At 42.0% G+C, this 27,732-nt stretch overlaps 1 protein-coding gene across 7 annotated transcripts in view; it reads right to left on the bottom strand.

Annotated features, from left to right (window-relative positions):
- Nucleotides 1–27,384, bottom strand: part of FAM169A (family with sequence similarity 169 member A) — an 86,976-nt gene extending 59,592 nt beyond the window's left edge. For 3 of the 7 annotated variants that reach the window (XM_053588591.1, XM_053588629.1, XM_053588595.1), the window contains exons 1-4: nt 27,158–27,384; nt 4,966–5,100; nt 2,764–2,863; nt 2,365–2,450 (exon numbers count right to left, since the gene is read on the bottom strand). In XM_053588591.1, the coding sequence (XP_053444566.1) occupies nt 2,365–2,450; nt 2,764–2,863; nt 4,966–5,100; nt 27,158–27,244 (408 nt within the window). In that variant the 5' untranslated portion in view covers nt 27,245–27,384. Of the gene's footprint in view, nt 1–2,364; nt 2,451–2,763; nt 2,864–4,965; nt 5,101–25,166; nt 25,275–26,151; nt 26,286–26,514; nt 26,684–27,157 lie in introns of those variants that run through there. The other 4 variants (XM_053588603.1, XM_053588621.1, XM_053588611.1 and 1 more) reach the window with 4 other exon arrangements.
- Between the last annotated feature and the right edge of the window lie 348 nt (nt 27,385–27,732).

Here is a 27,732-nt window from a genome sequence, read left to right as displayed (position 1 = left end):
CCTTTTATTATTTCTCTCTCCCTTTTTTTTTTTTGGTGAGACAGAGTCTCAAGCTGTCGCCCTGGGTTGAGTGCCGTGGCATCACAGCTCACAGCAACCTCAAACTCTTGGGCTTAAGCGATTCTCTTGCCTCAGCCTCCCCAGTAGCTGGGACTACAGGCGCCCACCACAACGCTCCACTGTTTTTGGTTGCAGTTGTTATTGTTGCTTAGCAGACCCAAGCTAGGTTCAAACTCGCCACCCTAGGTATATGTGGCCAGCGCCCTTGCCGACTGAACTAGAGGCGCCACCCCTTTTCTGATTTTCCTACACTCAAGGTCACAAAGATAATTAAAGCTGAAGGAGTCCAAAAAGTTACAGCGTTATTTTTGGTTTCTACACCTCCTCCCTTCACATATCTGGAGGTTTCACGTCTTTTTCTTCACTTGAGTAGGATAAATACCCTACACCATACTACCACAATAAGACTTGTCCTTCTCCATCCTCCAATTTTCACATCTACATGTCCCCCCTCATAATGTGGCCAAACCTCAGTCATTTTTAAACACATTATAATGTTTATTTTCTTGGCATGTGTACTCACAGAACTGTTCCTGAGAATAAGTTATACTCCTTTATTGCGATCTAGTACTCCAACTTACAGCCTTTCCCAGGTTTCTAATTCCCTTCTCCCCTTCATTTTTTCTTCAAAGTTCCTTATCATACTGGCAGACAGCCAGGTGTACAAATCCTCTCTGTGAGATGAGATTATTACTCTGGGGCAGTGCCTGTGGCTCATGGAGTAGGGCGCCAGTCCCATATGCCGGAGGTGGCAGGTTCAAAGCCAGTCCCGGCCAAAAACCAAACACAAAAAAAAAAAAAAGAGATTATTACTCTGGAACCTTAAGGCACATTCAAAAATTAATGCATATCTAGAATTTAAAATACTAAGTGTATTATTCTCATATTCTCCTGTTTTAGTTCCAGAGAAGATATGAACACACCCCAGTAACCTATAAGTTTCTCATCTTCCTACCCTGGATTTCAGTTTCCTGACCTGCTGTCTTTGTTTCTTCTGATTGGTTCAACTGCTCACAAAAAAGCACCTTGCAAATTTGACAAGTTTTTACAGCTTTGGACTATCCCAGAAACACTCTAAGGAAGAATATTAGGATACGTATATACTTCTTTTAATTCCATTTCCCTCAGGCAAGGGTCTCTTCCTCTAAGGATTAATTATCAAGGATCCCTACACCTGTCAATCAATAGTAGTGCTTCTCCAAAAAGTTGCTATTCTCCTGAAGAAAAGTCTAATGTACCTCCACCAAGTTACAGTTTTCTATCCCTTCACTTTCATCACAAATCACCATCCTACAGTCACCAAAGATGCCGTCACTATTTTATTCTGCCCTGCCTCTTCAAACAGTTCACATATTGAATGTTCCCTCCATCCTGTCCTATTTATTCTCGAATAACCCAAGTACTGGAGATGTGTCTTAAACCCTCTCACCTACACCATGAAAACCAGCTTCCCTCCTGTAACACTCCTCAGTCGCCAGCTTTTGCCACAACCCTGCAGAGTAGCAGTTCTCAACCTACGGGTCATGACCCACAGGAACTGCATTAAAGGGCTGCGGCATTAGGAAAGTGGAGAACAACTGTCATAAAGGTTAGAAGCGTCTCTCTCTTGAACCTGTTCACTGCACTGTTCAGAACACTGTGCAGACCACCCAAGGAGGCCCAACTGAAAAACAAGTTTCCTGGCCACTCTCTCCCAGAGAAGCAGCAGCTAACCAACCGCACTAAGAAAACTAGCTTTTCTTTTATTCAATAAGAAAATCAGAAGCTGAAGTGGATAAATGTAGCCCCAGTCAACTAATCCAGATGTATTCATTCCACCTCACTTAATTCTCAGAGACCGTTATAATCACATAAAATAGAGGAAGCCTAACCTAAAACAGAGGAAGCCCAACCTGAGTGCCAGCTTCCAGTCAACTAATCCAGATGTATTCATTCCACCTCACTTAATTCTCAGAGACCGTTATAATCACATAAAATAGAGGAAGCCTAACCTAAAACAGAGGAAGCCCAACCTGAGTGCCAGCTTCCTCATAAGAATAAAACTCCAGGGGTTTAATTTAACCTGATTATATTTTATTTATTTATTTTATTTTTGTGTGTGTTTTTGGCCAGGGCTGGGTTTGAACTCACCACCTCCGGCATATGGGACCGGCACCCTACTCCTTGAGCCACAGGTGCCGCCCTTAACCTGATTATATTAAAAATGGGGAAGAACTCAGTAGTTTCAAAAACTATCATTGTTTATAGGAAACACTGTGAAATGGCTTCATTAGAAACACTTCCAAAATTACAGGATCTTGTTACCTGCTTAAGCCCCTCTCTAGAAGGGGCAGATGTTTTCACAATATCATCAATAGCCCACCACTGATCAGCAAGGTACAGTGCCACAGCTAAAAAAGAATAGATAACATTAGCATTTATATTTTAAAGTATACAATATTACTATTAATATTTGGTAAAGTTGACACAGACACTGTTAAATACACCCATACTTTATAATACATTGTGGCCTCATCTACACTATTTTTATTTTATTCCATCCATTAAACACTTAATTATGAGCAATAAATAATTTTCCTAAAATTACAATTTGAAGCAAGTTTTAAAATAACAAATTCCTTCATAAAGCTACCTTTTTAATAAATTTCTAACAGTTTGGAGAAAAAAATCTCTATTTAATGAATATTAAGCAAAAACAGAGACCTGTCAGTGAATCCTCAGGTGCAAAAAGAGCAAGAATTTTCTGAGTCTGATCTCCACCATAAAGAGGTACAAAGCCTACATTTGATAGGCTAATAGGAATCTGAAATGACAATTAGAGATTAGTCAAAGTCTATTAAGAAAATACATGACAAAAACACTACTTTTTAAATTTTTGTCTTAAAATACATTTAATAAAAATAACCCACAACTTTACATATTTTACATATGTAAGAACACTACTTTTTATCAAAGTATTAAACTTTCCCCACATTAATTTTAGTTGCATGGCTTCATTTCATAGGAGATGATATTTCTCAAAAAAAGAGTAAATCAGATATGTCCCTTCTGGAAGAATTTTATTATTTTAAGGGAAAAAAATGAAAATTTATTTCAATAAATATTAATAACTATGTTCTAGCCACATATCTGAATAAAAACAAATCCCATGATATGACTCAAAGTCATAAAAAAAAAACTACAATGGCTGTGTGATGCCACAGCACTCTACCAAGGGCATTAAACTGAGACTCTGTCCCTACCAAAAAAAAAAAAAGCTCTACAATTTATCATTGGTTATTTAGGCTACATGAGGGGGACATAATGTGTTTCCTAATAAAAGAAAGCAGTTAGGTGAGTTTACTTCTTCAATGAGATATATGCTGTTAATATGCTTAAACATTTTTTCTTCATTAATTCGACACTAATTCCCCACTTAAAGACTGTATTTCAATCCAGACAATTATAAAATTAGTGCTGAAAAAGATTTAAAAAAAAAAAAACTTTTAAATAATCATTACGTCCAGAAGAAAAATCTGAGGCCTAGAGAACTTAAGGAATTTGCCCATGCCTATTTGTAGTAGAACCCTAATGATTCCAAGTCTAATGGTCTATCACAAAATAGCATGGCTTGCCAACTAGAAAATTTGATTTTACTATTTCACAAAGAGGAAAAAAGATTCATAACACAAAAATGTGCCATTTCATGTTTACTGGTATTTTTTAAGTAAAAAAATTTTTCTTCTTTTTTTTTTTTTTTTTTTTTTTTTTTTTGAGACAGAGCCTCAAGCTGTCCCCCTGGGTAGAGTACCATGGCATCACCACCCACAGCAACCTCCAACTCCTGGGCTTAAGCGATTCTCTTGCCTCAGCCTCCCAAGTAGCTGGGACCACAGGCGCCTGCCACAATGCCCAGATATTTTTTGGTTGCAGCCATCGTTGTTTGGTGGGCCTGGGCTAGATTTGAACCCACCAGCTCAGATACATGTGGCTGGCACCTTAGCCGTTTGAGCCACAGGTGCCGAGCCATAAAAAAATTTCTAAATTCACAAATTTCAAACCTAAATTTCATCAGAGTTAGCTCAAATAATAAACAGTCTTAGCAAAGCAGATGAACTCACGTATAATTTTAAAGGCATAAAGACAAATACTAAACAATAATCTGTGGAGTTTTTAAACTAATTATGCTGCTCTGTGAATCAAGCAATATTTACCCATTTTACTAAATAGACTTTTAATAAATCTTTTGAGAAGTTTTTTTTTTAAGGCAGAGTCTCAAGCTGTCACCCTGGGGAGAGTGCCGTGGCATCACAGCTCAGTCACAGCAACCTCCAACTCTTGGGCTTAAGCGATTCTCTTGCCTCAACCTCCAAGTAGCTGGGACTACAGGAGCCTGCCACAACGCCCGGCTATTATTTTTATTTTTGGTTGTAGTTGTCACTGTTGTTTGGCAGGCCTAGGCTGGATTTCCAACCTGCCAGCTCTGGAGTACAGCCTGCTGATCTACAGGCGCTGAGCTGTTTGAGGAGATTTTCAAAAGTTATTATTTAATACTTCAAGATAGGCTTGGTGCCTGTGGTTCAAGCGGCTAATACACCAGCCACATACACCAGAACTGGCAGGTTCGAATCCAGCCGAATCCCACCAAACAATGACGGCTGCAACCAAAAAAAAAAAATAGCCGGGCATTGTGGCGGGAGCCTGTAGTCCCAGCTACTTGGGAGGCAGAGCAGGAGAATCACTTGAGTCCAGGAGTTGGAGGTTGCTGTGCGCTGATGCCACAGCACTCTACCCAGGGTCACAGCTTGAGGCTCTGTCTCAAAAAAAAAAAAAAAAACTTCAAGATAATAAAGATGACAGGATATTGACTTCTTGTATAAACTGGAATGAAAAGACTGACAACAAAAATGACTGCACAAACCTTACCGTAACATTGAGAAGAGAAAAACACTCTGGATTTTCAGGGTCCCCGCACCTTAAATCTGACATGTAATCTTCAGCAGAGTTTTCCAGTTCCTCATGACTGCAATTATCCAGCATATCCACAGGGTATGCCATCCTCTTTAACAAACGACACGGAATAAAACATTTCAGAATATGAAATGCCATCTTCCTTTACTCACAGAAAAAAATTTTATCATAACCTTGTAACAAAATTTTTCTATTTCAATATAACAAGATAGACTACAACTTGAGCCTGCTGATTTAATCAAGTTTTATGTCAAAAAGAAGACTTTCAAACATTATTCATTTGTATTAAAAGCAGGCAATAGAGGGCTCAGTGAGTAGGGTGCCGGCTCCATATACCAAGGGTGGCAGGTTTGAACCCAGCCACGGCCAAACTGCAACAACAACAACAAAAAAAAATAGCCAGGCATGTGGTGGACGCCTGTAGTACCACCAGCTACTCGGAGGTTGAGGCAAGCGAATCACCTAAGCCTAAGAGCTGGAGGTTGCTATGAGCTGTGATGCCACAGGCACTCTAGCGAGGGTAACAAAGTGAGATTTTTGTCTCTCAAAAAAAAACAACCAGGCAATAGAGGCCAGGCGTGGTGGCTCACACCTGTCATCCCAGCACTTTGGGAGACCAAGGCAGGATTGCTTGAGACCAGGCGTTCAGAGACCTGGGTAACAGCAAAGACAGCATCTCCCCAAAAATTACAAAACTTAGCTGGGTGTTATGGTGGGCATCTGTAGTCCCAGCTACTCAAAAGAGACCTAGGCATCAGGACCGCTTGATCCTAGGATTATGAGGTTAAAGTGAGCTGTGATCACAGCACCAGCCAGGGCAACAGGGCAAAACCCTTTCCCCCAAAAAGTAAATACATAAATAGCAAGCAATGAAACTGGAATACATACTTCCTTACATAATATAAATAAATATAACTATATAGGCATAGAACTCATACCCCTATGCACATACACAAAAATATGCACATAAATATACCCTCATAAAAGGTATGAGGTATATAAACATATAAAAATCATGCTAAAAGAGGGCAGTGCCTGTGGCTCAAAGGGGTGGGGCACCGGCCCCATATGCCGGAGGTGGTGGGTTCAAACCCAGCCCCAAAAACTGCAAAAAAAAAAAAAAAACATGCTAAAAGAACACAAAGGAACTTTCTGAAATAATATCTTCTGTAACTAGATGATAGTGATGGCTGCACAATTTATAATTTACTATGAAAAAGAAAATTAACCCTACAAATTTACTAAGAAAAAAAAAATCACTGAGTTTTAATGGGTGAGTGTTATGGTATATAAATTATATCTCACACATATATAGCTATCTAAAAGAAAACAAAGCCAGTACTTTAATGGGACAACACTAAAGGTTTTTCCACTAAAGTAAAGAAAAATAAGGACTCCACTCCTGTATCACATTGTGTAGGCAACAGTCAATGCAATTAAACAAGAGAAAGCACCAGAGGCATAACTCTGATTGGGGATGCGGGTAGCATGGGAGGGAGGAACCACTGCTATGCACTATTTTCAAATAATATACTTAATTGAAAATCCCAACAGAATCCATGGAAAAACTATTCAAAGTAAGAAAATTTAGTAAAATAGGAGCACATAAAATTATACAGAAATCAAGTCTTCGTATATAAAATAAGAATAGCAAGAAGAAATGGAATGGAGAAAAAAAGAAAAGATAACCTCATTTATAATGCAAGTATCAAAATAGGCTTAAATTTAACAGAAACAGTACAAAACCTATGTGAGAAAAACCATTACACATTCCTATAAGAAGTAAACAGTAAGAAAGACAAATCATGTTCTTAGAAAGGAAACTGCAACATCATAAGGCAATCCTAATGAAAATACCTTTAAGGTTCTATTTTTTCCTAAAGCAAAACAAGTTGATTATAAGTTTGAAAAAATAGACTAGCAGCCTTGGCGCCTGTAAACCAGTGGTTACTGCACCAGTAGACGGGTTCGAATATAGCCCGGGCCAGCTAAAACAATGACAAAAAAAGGGGCGGTGCCTGTGGCTCACTGGGTAGGACACCAGCCCCATATACTGAAGGTGGCGGGTTCGCACCCCAGCCAAACTCCAAAAAAAAAGAAAAAATAGCCAGGCATTGTGGCGGGCGCCTGTAGTCCCAGCTACTTGGGAGGCTAAGGCAAGAGAATCGCCTAAGCCGGATAGCTGGAGGTTGTTGTGAGCTGTGATGCTACAGGCACCCTACAGAGGGCGATAAAGTGAAACTCTGTCTCTACAAAAAAAAAAAAAAGACAGGCACTGTGGCAGGCACCTGTAGTCCCAGCTACTTGGGAGGCTGAGGGAAGAGAATTGCTTAAGTCCAAGAGTTGGAGGTTGCTATGAGCCGTGACGCTACGAAGGGCAACATAGTGGGACAGTCTAAAAAAAAAAAAAAAAAAGGACTAGCAAAGAAAGCTAGAAAAACCCTAAAAAGGCAAAACTATAATTAAGGGTAAGTGATATCCCTGTTAAAACATCTTTTAGGGCGGCGCCTGTGGCTCAGTGAGTAGGGCGCCGGCCCCATATGCCGAGGGTGGTGGGTTCAAACCCAGCCCCAGCCAAACTGCAACAAAAAAATAGCCGGGTGTTGTGGCGGACACCTGTAGTCCCAGCTGCTTGGGAGGCTGAGGCAGGAGAATCGCCTAAGCCCAGGAGTTGGAGGTTGCTGTGAGCTGTGTGACACCACGGCACTCTACCCGAGGGCGGTACAGTGAGACTCTGTCTCTACAAAAAAAAAAAAAACATCTTTTAAAACTTCTGGGCTTGGCGCCCATAGTTCAGTGGTTATGGCACCAGCCACATACACCCAGGGTGGCGGGTTTGAACCTGGCCGGGGCCAGCTAAACAATGATAATAACTGTAACAAAAAAACAGCCAGGCGCCGTGATGGGCACCAGCTACTTGGGAGGCTGAGGCAAGAAAATCGCTTAAGCCCAAGAGTTGGAGGTTGCTGTGAGCTGTGACACCACAGCACTCTACCCAGGGTGACAGCTTGAGACTCTATCTCAATAAAAAAAAAAACTTCTGTAGTTAAAACACCACCATACAGATAGACAACTGAACAAGATATAAAAATGCATGCTAATACCTGTGGAAATTCTCAACTCTTTTTTAATTCTTCTAAACTTTTTCTTTTTTTTTTTTTTTTGAGACAGAGTCTTACTATGTCACCCTCGGTAGAGGGCAATGGCGTGACAGCTCACAGCAACCTCAAACTCATGGGCTTAAATCATCCTCTTGCCTCAGCCTTCCAAGTAGCCGGGACAAGTGCCCACCACAACGTCCAGCTATGTTTTTGTTGCAGTTGTCATTGTTGATTAGCAGGGCCCAGCCTTGGTGTATGTGGCCAGCAACCTACTCAATGAGCTACAGGCACAGAGCCCAGCCTAACTATTAAAACCTATGAAATCACCAATTTGATACATTACATATTTTCCTGATCATTAAAATTCCTATCATAATTTGAACATCCACGTAAATACCATCTAAAAATACGTCCTAAGTCATTGGTAGCATGTCAGCACACATTAGAAAGCACTGCACTCTATGTATGGGGCTGCTTGCCACAAGAAGGCACTACTACAGATCTAAGGCTAAATTAAAGTGTAAAAACAGAAATGCATTATTCTTTATTCTTAAATCTTTTTAGACTAAGGTTTTTGGGGGGTTTTTGGTTTGTTTGTTTTGTAGAGACCGAGTCTCACTTTATGGCCCTCGGTAGAGTGCCGTGGCATCACACAGCTCACAGCAACTTCCAACTCCTGGGCTTAAGCGATTCTCTTGCCTCAGCCTCCCGAGTAGCTGGGACTACAGGCGCCCGCCACAACGCCCAGCTATTTTTTGGTTGCAGTTCAGCCGGGGTCGGGTTTGAACTCACCACCCTCGGTATTTGGGGCCGGCGCCCTACCGACTGAGCCACAGGTTTGTTTGTTTTTTAAGACAGTCTCACTGTCGCCCTTGGTAGAGTGCCACAGCGTCACACCTCACAGCAACCTCTTAACTCTTGGGCTCCAGTGATTCTCTTGCCTCAGCCTCCCAAGTAGCTGAGACTTTAGGCACCCGCCACAACACCTGGCTATTATTAGGGGTGGGAGCTCCCTCTAGCTCAGGCTGGAACCTGTGAGCTCAGGCAATCCACCCACCTCAGCCTTGCAGAGTGCTGAGATTACAGGTGTGAGCCACAGACTGAGTTTTTTGTTTTTTTTGTTTTTTTTGAGACAGAGCCTCAAGCTGTCACCCTGGGAAGAGGGCCATGGCATCACAGCTCACGGCAACCTCCAACATCTGGGCTGACGCAATTCTCCTGCCTCTGCAGCCCAAGTAGCTGGGACCACAGGCGCCTGCCACAACATCCGGCTATTTCTTGGTTGCAGCCGTCATTATTGTTTGGCGAGTCCGGGCTGCATTCGAACCCGCCAGCTCAGGTAATATGTGGCTGGCGCCCTAGCTGCTTGAGCCACAGGTGCGAGCCAACTGAAGTTTTTAAATAGAAAAATAATATTTTATTATTTTTATTTTTAAGCTCAAAAGTTATTTTATTATTGTCAAAGAGTATTTTTTTATTTATTTACACAATTTTATTTAAATACAAAACAACCCTGTTTCCCTAACTCAGACCACCTAGGTACCCTCAAATTTGTATATAGAAGAGCACTGAGGGAAAAGCCCCTTACTCAGAAGTCATGATTTCTGTATACAATATAAAAACAATTGTATCCCTCAAATTTTGTATTAATAATACGAAAAAAACTGGAAAATATTTCCCTAATTCCAAAGTCCTGGAGACACACATACACACAGAGAAAACACCTTCTAAAATAGTTACTTCTATTATCAGTCGCTTTCAACGCTAAATTTTCTTAGCGTTTAAAGGAAGATGAAAGAACTAGAAATTATTATAAATTGCTAACAGCAGGTAACATTTACTGAGAAGTGTCCATATACCAGGCTTTAAAGAGACCAGCTATCACATTTAATAAATAAGTTAGTCAAACTTTAGCATTTACATTATTTGACTATCATACCCCTAACAGAGCCAGAAGAATATAAATCCAGGCAATCAGACACACCTTCCAATGTAATCAATTGTATTCAATATGAAAATTCAAATATCATAGTTTTTGTCCCGGTTATATAAAATTTCCTTTTGTAAAAATACTGTAATTACATTATCAAATATTTCATTCACACATTTTGCCAGAAAAAGCACTGGTAGAATTATATGATCTTGTTCTGGGGTCTCTGCCACCAGCTAGTTGTATGTCTATAGGCAAGTTACTTACCCTCTTTAGGCTTCTGTATTCTCATTGGTAATGTGATGTAACTGGACAGGATAATCCTAAAGACCTTTTCACCTCTAAATGCTCATAATTGTTTTTGTAAATCTTGGTTAATTTAAGACTATGTAAATTACCAGCCTTTTGTGGTTCTGCTACAGTTTAAACAGGCAGAGGATGAGAGTGGTAAAGTTCTCGAGAGAAATACAGGTTGCTATGATAAATTCCTTGCTTCTCCCTCTTTTTTTGTTGTTTTTAAGCTTCTATTCCATGTTACATAACTGTAAAGCTGTCAGATCAAATTCTGTCAAGTACTTCATGCTCTGCCCATGATAAACCAAAAGGCCTAACTAGATTCTACATGAATGAGAAAGCTTAATGTAGCCTTAAGCGAACTAACTCATCAAAAAAAACTGACACAGAATGGACAGTGAAGTGTAAAAAGTGTCCAAATTAATTTATAAATTAAGCAAATGGTATGCTCATTAATCCTGGCTAACATGTATTAAAAGATAATACCAAGACCTCTTACATAAGAGTTCTAAGATGCCCATCAGCATCTGCTACATTCTATCGTTTAATAATATCATCCCTTTTTCCTGAAAAATTACATAACTATTTGAAAGAATGAATGCTCCTAACAAGAAAAATATAAAAAAAGAGTTAGAAAACAAATTTCTATTATTCTGCATTTTCCCTGTTTATTGTTAACCACCAGATGTCAACAATACTCTAAAAATTAGTGCACAAGAGAGGTAAAGAACTAAAAATAGACCTGCCTTTTGATCTAGCAATCCCCCTACTAGGTATTTACCCAAAGGGAAAAAGAGATTTTATCAAAAGAACACTTGCACTCAGATGTTTATAGCAGCACAATTCACAACTGCAAAACTGTGGAAACAACCCAAGTGCCCATTACTACATCAATGTATGTATACCATAGAATATACTTATTCAGCCATAAAAAAGATGGTGATCTAGTGTAACAAAGATGGTGATCTAGTGTAACAAAGATGGTGATCTTCTGTAACAACCTGGATGGAATTAGAGACCATGTTCCTAATGAAGCATCCCAGGACTGGAGAAACAAACACCCTGTGTAACCAATACCAAATTGGAACTAGCCAATCAACACTTATGTGCACTTATGCAAGTAGAACTCAAAGGAAATTAAGTAGGGGGAAGCAGAGAAGAGGGATAAATTCATGCCTAACTGGTGCAATGAACATATTTTGGGTAAAGGGCACACTTACAACTTTGTGTAACTAAAATGTGCATACCTCTATAGTATTCCAAAATTTTAAAAAGAAAAAAAAAAAATGGAGCCAGGCATGGTGGCTCAGGCCTGTAATCCTAGCACTTAGAAGCCAACACCAGAAGATCACTTGAGCTCAGAAATTCAAGACCAGCCTAACCAAGAAGACCCTGTCTCTACCAAAAATAGAAAAAAAAAGGCTTGGTGTCCAGGTGAGCACCTAGTCTCAGTTCCTCGGGAGGCTGAAGCAGGAGGAATGCTTAAACCCAGGAGTTGGAGGTTGCTGTGAGCTAGACTGATCTCACAGCACTCTAGCCTGGGGCAACAGAATGAGATTCTGTCTTTAACAAAAAAAAAAAAGAAAGAAAGAAAAGAAAAAATTATATAATAAAAGAACATATTCTATGTGTTCAGTTCCTAAATTATTTCATGACTCTTATAGGTTATTGCTATTCAGGGCTTTAGAGGGAGAGGCAAATCCAGAAAGAGTTAAGGACATTTTAGAGCTGAAAGAATTCTCAGACAAAAACATCATTATCCCAATCAATCCAAGTCATAAACCTACCTCTCATGATTGTTTCTCCAACACAAGAATAGGTTAGGTATCCAGGCAACACAATCAGAAACTCTCAACCTTTTATACAGAAAGCCTCTTTCTGAACCTCATTACAATTCCTCTCTTGATTCCTCCTTTTTCTTTTTTCTCCCTAACTCCATTTTCTTCCCTAACTAACCTAGGTCCGACACTAGGTCAGCTCAGCTGATCTCTTAACCATACTAATCTCTTATTCATCTATCCTACCTGCCCTACACAAAGCCCTGAATTCTAGATTCACCCAACCACTCACCTTTTCCATTCTGAGAGTTGAGTTTTTCAGTACCATAAAAATAAAATAGCTGAACAGACTGCTCCAACTATCAAAAATCTCAGATGGGCCTCAACACTGTTCAGCAATCCTTTTCTGTCCTCTGGGAAAGGAAAAATCCTTAATTACAAAGGGGAGAGAATTGCCTGTAAGTTTGTAGGTAACAGAGCAGTAAGATACTGCCTCATCTTATTTCAAATAGAAAGCAAAACCTTCTTTTTTTTTTTTTTTTTTTTTTTTTTTCGAGACAGTCTCACTCTATCACCCTATGTAGAGTGCCCTGGCTTCATACCTCACAGCATGTTATTTAGGATATTGCATCCTCATTTACAAGTTGACATGTGTTTGTAATTTCCCCTTTATAATAATATACTCTCTCCAATTTTTTTTTTTTTTTTTTTTGCAGTTTTTTGCTGGGACTGGGCTTGAACCCACCACCTCCAGTATACGAGGCCGGTGCCCTACTCCTTTGAGCCACAGGTGCTGCCCGTTTCTCCAATTTTAATATAAGGTATACCCAGGGGCGGCGCCTGTGGCTCAGTCGGTAAGGCGCCGGCCTCACATACCGAGGGTGGCGGGTTCAAACCCGGCCCCGGCTGAACTGCAACCAAAAAATAGCTGGGCATGGTGGCGGGCTCCTGTCGTCCCAGCTACTCGGGAGGCTGAGGCAAGAGAATCGCTTAAGCCCAGGAGTTGGAAGTTGCTGTGAGCTGTGTGATGCCATGGCACTCTACCCGAAGGGCATAAAGTGACACTCTGTCTCTACAAAAAAAAAAAAATATAAGGTATACCCAGATCAAGTAGTATGATTTTGAAGTATTTCTTCTTTTTCTATTGTCTATAAGATTTGGCATGATTTGTTTTTTGAAATTATCTTTTACTTTTATTTATAAATATGAGTTGTCTATTTTTATATACTTAAAAAAAAAAGTTAACTGATTACTCAATACTGAATCTCAGAGTCAAAGCATTCTGTAATAGACACTTTTTTTTTTTTTTTTTTGCAGTTTTTGGCAGGGGCCAGGTTCGAACCTACCACCTCCAGTATATGGGTCCAGCGCCCTACTCCTTTGAGCCACAGGCACCGCCCGACATACTCTTATTTCGCAATGTGAATGTTACTTTCTTTGCATTATTATTACTATTGCTTAATATTTCGATGTAGCAATTGTCTGATTCCTTTTCTGAATATATTTATGTTCATTCGTCCTTTATGAGGTTTTTGTTTCTAGTCCTTATCTTAAACATTGTTATTGTTATTAAATTTTAAGCCTTTTTAATTTTGTGAAGGCAAAAAAAATGGAAACCTAATAAACACATGTATATGTAAAAATTAAAAATAAAAATAAATAAAAAGAAAAGCAATAGGTGGTCTTTCAACAGGCAGAGATACAGGGGTAGGCCCTCAAAAAGGAAGGATGTGCTTTTAAATGTAAGACAAAAGCATACTAAGAATGGCAAATAGTTGCATTTACCAAGAGAATTAGGGGATGAAAGGACAAATGGTGGTAGAAATACTAGGAAAATAAATCGAGGACAGAATACAGCAGGCCAAGAATCCCAAACTGAAGAATTTGGATTTTGTTTGGTATATAACAGGAAGGCCATTAAGGGACCTTGAGCAGGGCTATGCTTTAAATAAAACAATTTATCTGGCAGGTCTGTGTAGGATGGATTGACAGAAAGAAATGAAGGGAGACAAGTATAGGAATGCTATGGCAAGTACTTTGTGCATGCATAATTCTTTTAATATACTTACCACATAACAAAACACATACTAATGTGGTTCATTTTTCATTCTTCTATCGCATGCATAATTCTTTTAATATACTTACCACATAACAAAACACATACTAATGTGGTTCATTTTTCATTCTTCTATCCTACTAGGTCCAGAATTACAGGGAGGCATAATCTATTTTTTCCAGACAAGTAAAAAGTGTGGATGGAATGAATGACTTCTATTTTCTTTCTTTTTTCTTTTTGAAGACAGTCTCAAGCTATTGCCCTGGATACGGTGCCATGGCATCACAGCAACCTCAAATTCTTGGGCTTAAGCCATTCTCTAGCCTCAGCCTCCCAAGCAGCTGGGACTACAGGCTTTTGTTGTTGTTGTTGCACTTGTCATTGTTGTTTTAGCTGGCCCTGGCCAGGTTCGAACCCACCAGCCTCTCTGTATGTAGCCAGCGCCCTACCCACTGAGCTATGAGCGCCACCACTGAAGGACTTTTTTTTTTTTTTTTTTTGTGGTTTTTGGCGGGGGATAGGTTTGAACCCGCCACGTCTGGCATATGGGACCGGCGCCCTACTCCTTGAGCCACAGACGCCGCCCTGAAGGACTTCTGATAGATCTTCTAATTAATAACTTAAAGGATACTAATTGCTTTTTCCCTTCAAAGTGCTTACAGACCAGGCAAGATTGCTCACGCCTATAATCCCCACACTTTGGTAAGCAGAGGTAGGGAGAACACTTGAGGCCAATCTAGGCAATACAGCAAGAACCTGTCTCTACAAAAAATTAAAAATTAGCTGGGCAGGGGCGCCGGCCCCATATGCCGAGGGTGGAGGGTTCAGGCCCAGCCCCGGCCAAACTGAAACAAAAAAATAGCCAGGCATTGTGGCAGGCGCCTGTAGTCCCAGCTGCTTGGGAGGCTGAGGCAAGAGAATCGCGTAAGCCCACGAGTTAGAGGTTGCTGTGAGCCGTGTGACGCCACCGCACTCTACCCGAGGGGGGTACAGTGAGACTCTGTCTCTACAAAAAAAAATAATTAGCTGGGCAGGCTCAGCGTTTATAGTTCAAGCACCTAAGGTGCCAGCCACATACACCAGAGCTGAAGGGTTCAAAACCAGCCCAGGCCTGCCAAACAATGACAACTACAACCAAAAAATAGCCGGATGTTGGTGGCAAGCGCCTGTAGTCCCAGCTACTTGAGAGGGTGAGGCAAGAGAATTGCTTAAGCCCAGGAGTTGGAGGTCGCTGTGAGCTGTGATGCCACCACACCCTAACCAGGGCGACGGCTTGAGGCTCTGTCTCAAAAAAAAAAAAAAAAAAAAAAAAAAAAATTTGTTGGGCATAGTGACACGTGCCTATAGTTCCAATTACTCAGGAGGCTAAAGCAGAAGGATCACTTGAGCACAGGAGTTTGCAACTGCTAAGATGATGCCACTACACACCAGCCTGGGTGACAGAGCAAGACCTTATACTATATCCAAAAAAGGCTTTTAAAGCTATAATAGCTTATTTGGAGATAGAAGCTAGGAAGAAAGGTGTTGACTTAGAAAGGAGTAATAGCCTCAAAATTTCATTTATGTTCTTTTTTTAAAATTCAGAATGTGTTTTCTGATAAGAGAACCACCATTTACTGATTGCTTACCTTGCCTCTGGCATTATGCTAAACACCCTACACACATCTAACTTACTCCTCAAAATGATCCCCTGAAGCAGGTATTCCTGTACACATTTCCCAAATGAGGAGCCTCAGGTATGGACAGGTGAAGTAAGCTGCCCAAGGTCACATATCAGAAAGTGGAAAGAGTCCAGCTCTGAACCCAGGCAATCTGTCTCAAGAGAGTGTAACCGGTGGCCGAAGTGGCTTTTGTCAAGACAAAAGACAAATATAATACAAGATGTGTTTAAATGTAATACAAATGTTATATAACCACCATATCATTCAGTCACTTCTTAGGAGTTAGATTTATTTTTAATAAGTAAAAATGAAACAAAAACTGACAAAGGCCTAACAAATATTTCTTTAACAGGTAACTCCAGGCGGCGCCTGTGGCTCCAAGGAGTAGGGCACTGGCCCCATATGCCAGAAGTGGTGGGTTCAAACCCAGCCCAGGTCAAAAAAAAAAAAAAAAAAAACACCAGGTAACAGCAAAATAGAGCGAAGGAAAAAATGAAATTCACTAAGTTGCTTTATACAAGGTGTCCCAAAAGTCACCATACATAGGGAAAATGGAAAATTACAGCTAAATGTCCCTTTATTGACAAACTATCCATTACAAAATTTTACACAGAGGCAGCCAATACACACAGAATTACAAGATTTTACTGAATATTTACAAAATTTTCTCTGTGTGTTGGCCACTTGTTTGTAAAATTTTGTAATGGCTATTTTGTCAATAAAGGGACATTCAGCTGCAATTGCCCATTTTCCCTATGTATGGCAACTTCAGGGCAACCTTTGGGACACCTGTAGTTTTTAATTATCCGCTGTCAAAGGACAGAGACAAATAAGACCATGAAATTCAGATTATACTGATTCAATATGAACCAAGTTGGTCTTTTTTTTTTAAGTCAAGGCAAAATAACTTTGGAATAAGTCTTCATTATAAAGATTATATATGTAACTGTCCAGATTCAGGGATAGAAAAGTATGGCTGTATTTTTCATGCATCAGACAGCATCTGCAGTGTTTTATTCTACTTTGATGGGCACATTTTAAAAAAAAACCACACTAAAAAACTGGAATGCTTCTAATGGAAGCATTGAATGACAAACAATCTTGAAACCATGGTACAGCAGATGAGGAACAGAAACAATTAGGAAAAATAATTCTTGCTGGAGAAGGGAAGCAAGAAAACTATATTTGAAGAATCAATATGCAGATGAAATGAGAACTTTGCATATCTCTAAAAAGTAAAATTTAACTTAGATTTTCCAACAATGTCCACAAATGAACAATATGGTATAAAAACACAGACCAGCCAACTAGCTGGTCAAATACTGTTACTTACAGCTGGTATGTTTCCAACAAAGGACAAGAGAAACTCTTCTCTGCCCATGGTGAGGATTCTCATTGGCATAATAACTTCCACTTGGCTTGATTCAAACCAGTATCAGAGAGTTCTGGAAAGGAGGACTAAGGGTCCACAGACTTCAACTCAGTGGTCAATCATATATAGAATTATATGAATCATTTTATAAAGTAAAACCATGCTTTTTCCTGCATTATTAGATTCTACTCAGATACAAAAAGTTAATATTCTCCAAAATCTACTTAGAATCATTTTAATTTCTTCTTCCATGATTTGAAATTAATTTCAAGTACTTTTAGGTATGTATTATATTCCAAAGCCAAATATCAAGACATCTAATATTTGAGTACTTTTTACTAAATTTAGCTGTATTTTCTACTCATGAATATAAATAACAGAAAGCAAGACCAGGGACCAGCATGGCGGCTGATGTCTGTAATCCCTGAATTTTGAGAGGCTAAAGTCAGAGGATTGCTTGAGGCCTGGAGTTTGAAGGCAACCTGGACTAACTAGCTTCTACAAAAAATTTGAAGAATGAGATGAGTGTGGTGGTGTGTACCTATAGTCCCAGGTACGCTGGAGGCTGAAGCAGGAGAATCACTTGAGCCCAGGAGTTTGAGGTTGCAGTGAGCTATAATGCTGCCACTGCCTTTAAGTCTGGGCAATGGGAGCAGATCCTGTCTCCAAAAAACAAAAGACAGGGCACCTGTTGTCTTCTAATTTTAGATCTGATCCTTTTGTCTTTTTCTTCAAGAAACAGGGTCTCACTCTGTCACCCAGGAATAGAGAGCGCACAGTGGTTCAATCAAAGCTCACTGCTGCTTCCAGGAATCCTCCTGCCTAAGCCTCCCAAGTAGCAGGGACTACAGAGCAGCACAACCCTCCCAGCTAATTGTTCTTTTTCCTTTTTTTGTTTTTTTAGTTTTATTTCTTTTTAATTGTTCTTATTTTTGGTAGAGCCAAAGTCTCACTATATTGCTCAGGCTAGTCTCCAATTCCTGGCCTCAACTGATCCTCCTGCCTCAGCTTCCCAAAAGGCTAAGGTTATATAGAGTTGAGACACCAGGCCTGGCCAGAAAATAGGCACTTACTTAGAGATCCTCAGAAGCCATAAAGGGGGCTAAAGGGAATTATTTTCAATGTTTCAAAAGTGTACATTTCTAGCACACCCATAGCTCAGTAGGTAGGGAGGCTGAGGTTCAAACCTGGCCCTGAGCCAGCTAAACAATGACAACTGAAACAAAGAAAAGCCAGGCTTTGTGGCAGGCACCTGTAGTCTCAGCTCCTTGGGAGTCTGAGGCAAAAGAATCACTTAAGTTCAAGAGTTGGAGGTTGCTGTGACCTGTGAAGCCATGGCACTCTACGGAGCACAACATAGTGAAATTCTGTCTCAAAAAAAAAAAAAAAAAAAAAACAAAGGGCGGTCCCTGTGGCTCAAAGGAGTAGGGCGCCAGGCCCATATACCGCAGGTGATGGGTTCAAACCCAGCCCCGGCCAAAAAAAAAAAAAACAACAAAGTGTACATTTCCCCTACATTAATACACAAATAACAAAAGCAGAAGGTTTTCTCAATTTTTGACCAGAATGCTATCAACTCAAGTCATTGTACCTATACTTTACCACATGTAGATGAAGTATATCTTTTCTTCTTCCTCACAGATGAGGAAACCTGAGGCTCAGGAAGATTAAATACCTTAACGAAAGTCAGGCATCTAGAAACAGCAATGTCAATGTTCAAACCTTGGCTTAAATTGTTGAACTATACGGAATAATAACTACTGTTAACTTAAGTATCAGAATAAATTCATCAGGCACATCGGAGGTGGATCCAAATTTGAAAGTGCTGGTGCACACGTATAAAAGATCTTAGACTATAAAATATCAGGATTTTTTTTCCTTTTTTTTTTAGACAAAGTCTTACTCTGACACCCACACTAGTGCCATGCCCTTAGCTCCCAGCAACCTCAAACTCCTAGGCTCAAGCAAACCTCCAGCCTAGACCTCCCACAGTGCTAGGATTACAGGCATGACCCAGACCTAATACACCTACTATTTCTCTTAAGGCCTCCAATAACCTTCCAAGTCCCAAATTCAATTGATTATTTTCATTCTCACTCCTCTTGACCTTATGACAAACCAGACCCACTGACCGCCTTCTGCCACTTAAAAATTTCTCTCCTTAACCAGGCAAGGTGACTCACACCTGTAATCCCAGCACTCTGGGAGACTGAAGTGGGTAGATCACCTGAGCTCACAGGTTCAAGACCAGCCTGAAATACAGCAAGACCCCAGTCTCTAAAAATAGCGTGGGCGTTGTGGCAGGCACCCGTAGTCCCAGCTACTTGGGAGGCTGAGACAAGAGAATCACTTGAGCCCAAGAGTCTGAGGTTGCCATGAACTACGAAGCTAAGGCACTCTACCGAGGTTGACCAAGTGAGACTGTCTCAAAAAAAAAAAAAAAAAAAAAATTCTGGCTTGGTGCCTCAAGCAGCTAAGGTACCAGCCACATATACCTGAGCTGGCAGGTTCAAATCCAGCCCGGCCCACCAAACAACAATGATGGCTGCAACCAAAAAACCAGGCATTGTGGCGGGCGCCTGTAGTCCCAGCTACTTGAGGCAGGAGAATCGCTTGAGCCCAGGAGTTGGAGGTTGCTGTGAGCTGTGATGCTACAGCACTCTACCCAGGGTGACAGCTTGAGGGTCTCAAAAAAAAAAAAAAAATTTATCTCCTTCCTTGACACCCAGGACAACATACTCTCTAAACCAGTGACTTTCAACAGGTGCCCTGTGAGAGGATTTTAGGAGCCTCAGCTTCCCAAGTAGCTAGGACTACAGGCGCCCACCACAACACCAGCTATTTTTTGTTGCCGCTGTCATTGTCATTTAGATAGTCTGGGCTGGGTTCGAACCTGCCAGTTTGGGTGTATGTGGCCAACGCCTTAACCACTTGCTACCAGTGCCAAGCCTTTTTTTTTTTTTTTTTTTTTGGTTTTTTTGGCCAGGGCTGGGTTTAAACCCGCCACCTCTGGCATATGGGACCGGCGCCCTACTCCTTGAGCCACAGGCGCCGCCCCCAAGCCTTTTTCTTAATCAACATTATTTAAGAGTGCCACAGAAGTTTAACTATAGGTTCAAGGGTGCTGTGATATAAAAAAAGTTTGAAAAACACTGCTCTAAACTCGTCTTAGTTTCTTTTCCTCCTCAGGAACACCCCTCCTGCCTACCTAACCCATAAACACAGGGGTTTCCCCATATGTAATCTAGGGCTTCAGAAAAAAAAAGCAAGGGCCAAACGTGGTGACTAATACCTATACTGGTAGGAGGGTGAGGTGGCAGGATCACTAGTGGCCCTAAGTTCAAGACCAGCCTGAGCAACATAGCCAGACGGGGTCTCTACCAAAAATTTTTAGACAGCACCGTAGCTCAGTGGGTAGGGCGCCAGCCACATACTCCTAGGCTGGCAGGTTCAAACCTGGCCTGGGCCAGCTAAACAATAATGACAACTGCAACAACAACAACAACAAAAAAATAGCCAGGCATTGTGGTAGGTGCCTGTAGTCCCAGCTACTTGGGAGTCTGAGGCAAGAGAATTGCTTGAGCCCACGAGTTTGAGGTTGCCATGAGCTGTGATGCCACAGCACTCTACCCAGGGTGACATAGTGAGACTTTGTCTCAAAAAAAATTTTTTTTTAAATCAGACAGATGTGGTGGCATATTTGCAGTTCCAGCTTAGGAGGGTTAGGTGGGAGGCTGAGGCAGGAGGATGACTTGAGCTAATCATGCCACTGCACTCCAGCCTGAGCAACAGAGGGAGACCCTCTGTCTTAAAAAGAAAAAAAAAAAAGGCAATCTAAAAAATTAAGTTGTTCGCAATTCATATTTCAAAAATCTCTGTGCATTTAGACTCTAAGGACCCTTTAACATTTTGATCCCTAATACTTCACCTAAGTATAAGCCTTGGCTACTCCACATGCTCTTACTCAAGAATCTCATCCTGTCAACAGATGGAGGTGGTCAACATAAAGAACTAGGCCTACTGTACTGATGTATACATGTGGTGCATGTCTAGTCATTGAAAATTAGGTCAAATTATGGAGGTGGCCAATGGAGGGAGGTGGTCAACTATGGAGGTCTTACTATATTTTCTTTATACCAATCTAGTCTTTAAACTGCTACTGGAATGATCTTCCTTTAAAAAAAAAAAAAAAGAGGAGAGAGAAGAGAAAAGAGAACTCCATTCCATTAACTCTTTCCTTCTAAAATCCATGACAGGCTCCCCATCACCATGGACCAAAATACATACAAACCCATTCAGAATCAGGCCCCAGTCCATCATGGGACCTGGCTAGACCAACTCAGTAGAACTCACTTTTCAGATCAGGACCTGTTATAACTCTATTTCACGAGATGTCCCACACCACCAAAAACATCTGGTAAATTCTCATTCATCCATTGTTCAAGACCAAGTGCAACTGTCATTGAATATGTAAAGCCCTTCCAGACTCATCTCATTCAGACAGAATTAATGCACCCCTCCCTCTGTGTGCTCCTTTCACAGGACAGAATTATCTGCTTACTATCTGTCTCACTGTCAAGACAGAATTTCTAGATGGGCGGTGCCAGCCCCATATGCCAGAGGTGGCGGGTTCAAACCCAGCCCCAGCCAAAAACTTCAAAAAAAAAAAGAATTTCTAGATCCATCTGCACATTTAAGTTTTTGTCCCCAGTGCCTGGCTCAGGTTATACAAATAAGCACTACTGGAATGAATTTTTCAAATTAAACTATGTCAACACTGTAGAAGTTAAAAATAAAATGTGCTGGGTGGCGCCTGTGGCTCAGCGAGTAGGGTGCCAGCCCCATATACCGAGGGTGGTGGGTTCAAACCCAGCCCTGGCCAAAGTGCAACAAAAAAATAGCCAGGTGTTGTAGCAGGCGCCTGTAGTCCCAGCTACTCAGCAGGCTGAGGCAAGAGAATCGCTTAAGCCCAGGAGCTAGAGGTTCCTGTGACCTGTGATGTCACGGCATTCTACTGAGAATGACAAAGTAAGACTCTGTCTCTTAAAAAAAAAAAAAAAACAGGCGGCACCTGTGGCTCAAAGGAGTAGGGCACTGGCCCCATATACCGGAGGTGGCCAGTTCAAACCCAGCCCCAGCCAAAAACTGCAAAAAAAATAAAAAATAAAATGTGCTAACATGCAATTTGGCGCTTTTTTTTAAATTGCAATTTAGTGGCCGGGCACAGGAGGTCACACCTCTAATCTAGCACTTTGAGAGGTCAAGACAGGTGGATTGCCTGAGCTTGGAAGTTCAAGACTCCATCTCTACTAAAAATAGAAAAACTAGCCAGGCATTGTAGTGGGCACCTGAAGTCCCATTCTCGCGAGGCTGAGGCAGGAGGATCACTTGAGCCTAGGAGTTTGACGTTGCTGTGAGCCAGGCTGAGGCTATAGCACTCTAACCTGAGCAACAGAGTGAGACTCGTCTCAAAAAATTAAAAAAAAAAAAAAAAAAAAAAATTGCAATTTATAAATTGATTTGTTCCCAACACTTATTTTCAAAAATCTTTATACACTTAGGTTTTAAGGTAACTTTAACATTTTAATACACAACCAGTTCATTATAGACTTCAAGAGGGTAGGGCCCATTTGTGTTCTACAACATACACAACAGATAATTATTGAATAAATGAAAGCAGCCTTTAGTTTAACCTAAAACTAACATCTTACTAGAACTACTAAGCAATATGATATTCTTTAAAAAACTGAAGTACATGAAGCCTAGGTAGCCCAAAGAATAGGTTAGCATAGACGAACAGTTCCCTATACAGAGCACATAAACCTGAAGGTATAATACACCAACTTTAAAACTCCATGAATCTTATTTGCATGATGTCTTTATAAATTATCAGCTTTTCCCTATTTATCTTTAAATTATCACACCTCTTCCTTAATAAATTCCACCTTGAGTAATTCTATTATCATCAAAAGAATTGTGAAATACACCTACTTCCAAAGAAGAATACAAAATTTTAACTTAAATTACAGCTAAATACACAAAGCTTAACGACATGTGAAGAGAACATCATCACACACAATAATCATGTAATTCCTTTTTTCCATTTAAAAATCATAAAAAGGGGCGGCGCCTGTGGCTCAAGGAGTAGGGCACCCGTCCCATATGCCGGAGGTGGCGGGTTCAAACCTAGCCCCGGCCAAAAACCAAAAAAAAAAAAAAAAAATCATAAAAAGGCTCGGCACCCATAGCACAGTGGTTATAGCACCAGGCACATACACCAAAAGTGGCGGGTTCGAACACAGCCCAGGCCAGTTTGACAACTGCAACAAGAAACAGCTGGGTGTTGTGGTGGGCACCTGTACTCCCAGCTATTTGGGAGGTTGAGGCAAGAGAATTACTTTTTTTTTTGTGGTTTTTTGGCCGGGGCTGGGTTTGAACCCGCCACCTGCAGCACATGGGACCGGTGCCCTACTCCTTGAGCCACAGGCACCGCCCGCAAGAGAATTACTTAAGCCCAAGAGTTTGAGGTTGCTGTGAGCTGCGATGCTCCAGCTCTCTACAGTGTGGATACTGAGGACAACATAATGAGACTCAGTCTCAAAAATAAATAAATAGAAATCATTAAAAAAAAATCATAAAATCTTAGAAATGGAAGGAATATAAAGATGTTTAACTTCCTACTCAACGAACAATCCTTTCTACAAAATCTTTGACAGATATATTTTTTGAACCTCGACGTGAATATCTGATTCTCTTACATTCTAGTTACCTTTTAAAAGTAATTTTTTTTTTTTTTTGTAGAGACAGAGTCTCACTTTATGGCCCTCGGTAGAGTGCTGTGGCCTCACACAGCTCACAGCAACCTCCAACTCCTGGGCTTAAGCGATTCTCTTGCCTCAGCCTCCCGAGTAGCTGGGACTACAGGCGCCCGCCACAATGCCCGGCTATTTTCTGGTTGCAGTTTGGCCGGGGCTGGGTCCGAACCCGCCACCCTCGGTATATGGGGCTGGCGCCCTACTGACTGAGCCACAGGCGCCGCCCAAAGAGTAATCTTTTTGCATTTTTAGGCAGATGACTGAACATAACATGCTTAAGGCTTAAAAAGAAAAAACTGCAACAAAAAGAGTTACTCAAGTGGGAGCTAATATACAATATAGATTTTTTTTTCAATTTCTCAATCATTAGTAAAATAATGCTCAAAATCTCAAAGCTACGTTAAAGAGCAAATCAAGATCACTTCCAAACTGGAGTCAAAGAAACAGCTGTACCAATTCAGTGAACCTCTCTGACTTGCGTATTACATAATCAATGTAAAAGGTGTAAGGGTTGTTTTTGATTCACTGCTGAATTAACAGAAGAAGCAATCTCACTCTCCATGGGCGTAGGACAGGTCCAGACAGGTCATCTGCAATCCCTGATAGGCAATTTCCCTCACTTAAATTCCTTAAACCAAGACTGGCCTCTAAATGTCAAAAGTCCCTTTTGCCTCCATAATCCCCTCTATGGTAAAAACACGTCATTAGGGAACACGAAATTTCTAGTAGAGACAGTCCATGATATGGAATCACTTGTTGGCAGATAGAATTAGCAGGTGAGTCTTCAACTAAACAGAAAGGTCTAATGAAGAGAACAACATGGTAATTTTACTCTCAAAAGCATTTAATTATTAAATATTTTGTTTTCTCCAAATCAGAGTTAAGTCCTTTGTTTGATGTATATTTCATTTCTATTAAAGAAATCATACAAACCATTTGTAATGATTTGAATACTATTTCAAAGGTCAGACTAATGTGAAACCTTTTTAAAACCTAAAATCCACAGGTCAATATACCTTAACTTATGATCACTCATGCGAAAGGTTACTGCTGCTACTCATATAAGCTATTTTTAAATTCCCCACAGTGATCCTCATCATAAAGGGTCCCCTGTGACAGCTATAAGCTTTCTGTGACAGATTATTTTACCTTTGTTTATACTCGAAGCCTTATCACAAATGGACTTTTTTCCAGGTGCTTCTCACCATCTCATTCTCTGCCTCCTTCTCCCCAAAATAAGCAAAAGCAAAAAAATAAAAATTATCATCTGGTCCAAATGAGTCACTAAAAGGCTTTCCTTTTGTAAATACTTCATAGTAGAATAACAAAAAATAGTTTGCAAAAATTACCCGTACACCCTAAGATGTGCAAAAAAACTAAAAAATAAAAACACATGGCACACCAAACCCAGATCCACTCAAGTGAATTCCCGCCAGGGCTCGAATGTATGTATTATGCAACAACCACCATTCCAGATTTTAATTCCTGTCCGTGATGCAGTGATAAGACACAAATGGCATGGGGTATAATCTACTCGGTACGTAAGCAGCACGTCTGCGAGGAATCAACAAATTAATATGAAATAGCAAATTCTCGGGAACCTTGAAAATGACAGTGTAACCGTCCTGAATCACAATTAAAACTTTTCCTTGGCGTCATCTTTTAGCAACCTGTCCCTCCAGTTCCAACCCCCACAAAAATCCTTACGCACATTTTAATTCAGATTCCGAAAAAATCTCCCTCAGGGAGAAGGTGACCTGCATCAGGTGGTTCTCTTAGAATCAGCTCCTGCCATTCCATCCACGCCAATTCCCAGAAGCTGAAAAGCGACTGAGATGCTTCATTATTTCTCCCCAAGGACATAAGGGGAGTAAATGTAATCCAGACCCCTGAACCCTGGGCTCTAGGCTTCATCCTTCCATCTCCTGAGGTATAACACAGACCTCTGGAAAACTGCATAATGCACAGCTGAGGAAGAATTATAATAAAATTGCAACGACCTGAATTCTAAAAGAGGGAGAATGCGTACAATACCTATTCCAAAAGTAGTTAAAGGGAAGGAAATGATCACAGCATCTCTGGAGGCCACCTGCTTAGTTGAACCGAGTCTAAACACCAAAGTTCTACACCTCACCAGGTCGGCTTTTCACCAGGCCAAAGCAATCGGCGAAAACGCCAGGGCTCCAGGTGGGGAAGTGGGAGGCAGTGGGCTCCGCCAGCTGCAGCCGCGACACGGAACGCGCCGGCAGCCGAGCTAGGGAAGACCGAGGCATTCCCTCACACAAAATGGTGGCGCCGACGCCGGGGCCAGCGCACCTGGGGGCGCCTCACGCCCCTGCGGGCCCTGCCGGCCGCCGCCAGCTGGCCACGCGCCCCCAGGCCTGCCGGGCCCAGTCCGCGCCGGCCGCCCACAGCTGGCGGCTCGCGTAGCCGCCCGGAGACGCGGCACCCTCGGCCTCACCCCGCGGCCCCCGCCCGGAATGGGCAACACACTCACCTCGGAAGAGCCACCAGAGCCCGGGAAAGGAGGCGGAGCCGCGCGAATGAATGGAGCCCGCGGCTCCTCGCTGGCTACCCACGGCCGGTCCGGAGCCGCGCCGCTCGCCGCCGCCCGGGCGGGTGCACCCGCCTCCCCCTCGGCCCGCGCGCCCGGCTCCGTGTGGCGGGTCGGCCGCAGACCACCGTGCCCTCCGCCGACGTGACGCACTCGCGCCGCAGCGCCTCCAGGCTTTGCAGCAGCGCCGCGCCCGCGCCCACCGCGAATCCCCCCGCCCGCCCGCGCCGCGCGGCCCCCCCTCGGCGCCGGGGACGCCGCCCTGCCTCGCTGCCGACTCGGCTATCAGGCGCCCGCCGGCCAGGTGCCGACTCCGCCACCCGGGGGTTCCGCGTGACCCCCGTCTCGCCCCCTGCGCCCCCTCTCTCCGGCCCTGGCCGCAGTAACCCGGCAGCGCGACGCCCCAGCTCAGGCTACGGCCCAGTATTAAAGAGTGACCTTGGCTTAGGATTAAAAATAGCTGCGGGTAAGCCGCGGGGGCTACCACGCTGAATTTGCGTATCCCTTTAATGTCAGCTTCCGCAGAATCCCATTTGCACAACCCAGCAGAGTCCTCCCGCCCGGCTCCAGCCCTCCGGAAATTTACCCAGGGTGGGTGCGGCCATACCGGCCTCCAGACCGGGATGCGGAGGGAGCGGGGAAGGACCGCTGGCATCCGCCCCGCCTCCTCCATCCTAACCCCCGGCCACCTAGGAGCTTGCAGAGGAGAAGAAATCTTGGGGTCCGTGCACAATCTGGAGGTCCCCTAGAGCTCGTACGTTCATCTTCGTATAACAAGGAACCACCAAATTCCTGTGCTGACCTTTTCTCTTTCAGAATGTAACCTATACAAACTAACCCAGACCCTGGGCAACCCGGCTCCACCCTCTCTTCCTCCCAACCCAACTCTACTGCCTTATGGCCTGGGGCCCCTCTGCTAATTACTCCCCGCTGACAAAATATAAGGTCTCAAGCATTTAAAGTCTGGTAAATTTTCTTTAAGGCATTGCATGCTATGGTTTAAATATACTTAATAAATAAATTGGAAAACGGTATCGTATGTAAGAATTTCAAGACTTCCTTTTATGCATAAACTCTGGAAAATAAACTTATCATCCAAGAGCACTAAAGTTATTTCCAGCTCATCAAGGTAAGTTGGAAATTGCTTTATTCATTCTTGGG

The sequence above is a fragment of the Nycticebus coucang genome, chromosome 1 (genome assembly GCF_027406575.1).
Source record: "Nycticebus coucang isolate mNycCou1 chromosome 1, mNycCou1.pri, whole genome shotgun sequence".
NCBI lineage: Eukaryota > Metazoa > Chordata > Mammalia > Primates > Lorisidae > Nycticebus > Nycticebus coucang.
This window is presented reverse-complemented; position numbering and strand designations above follow the sequence as displayed.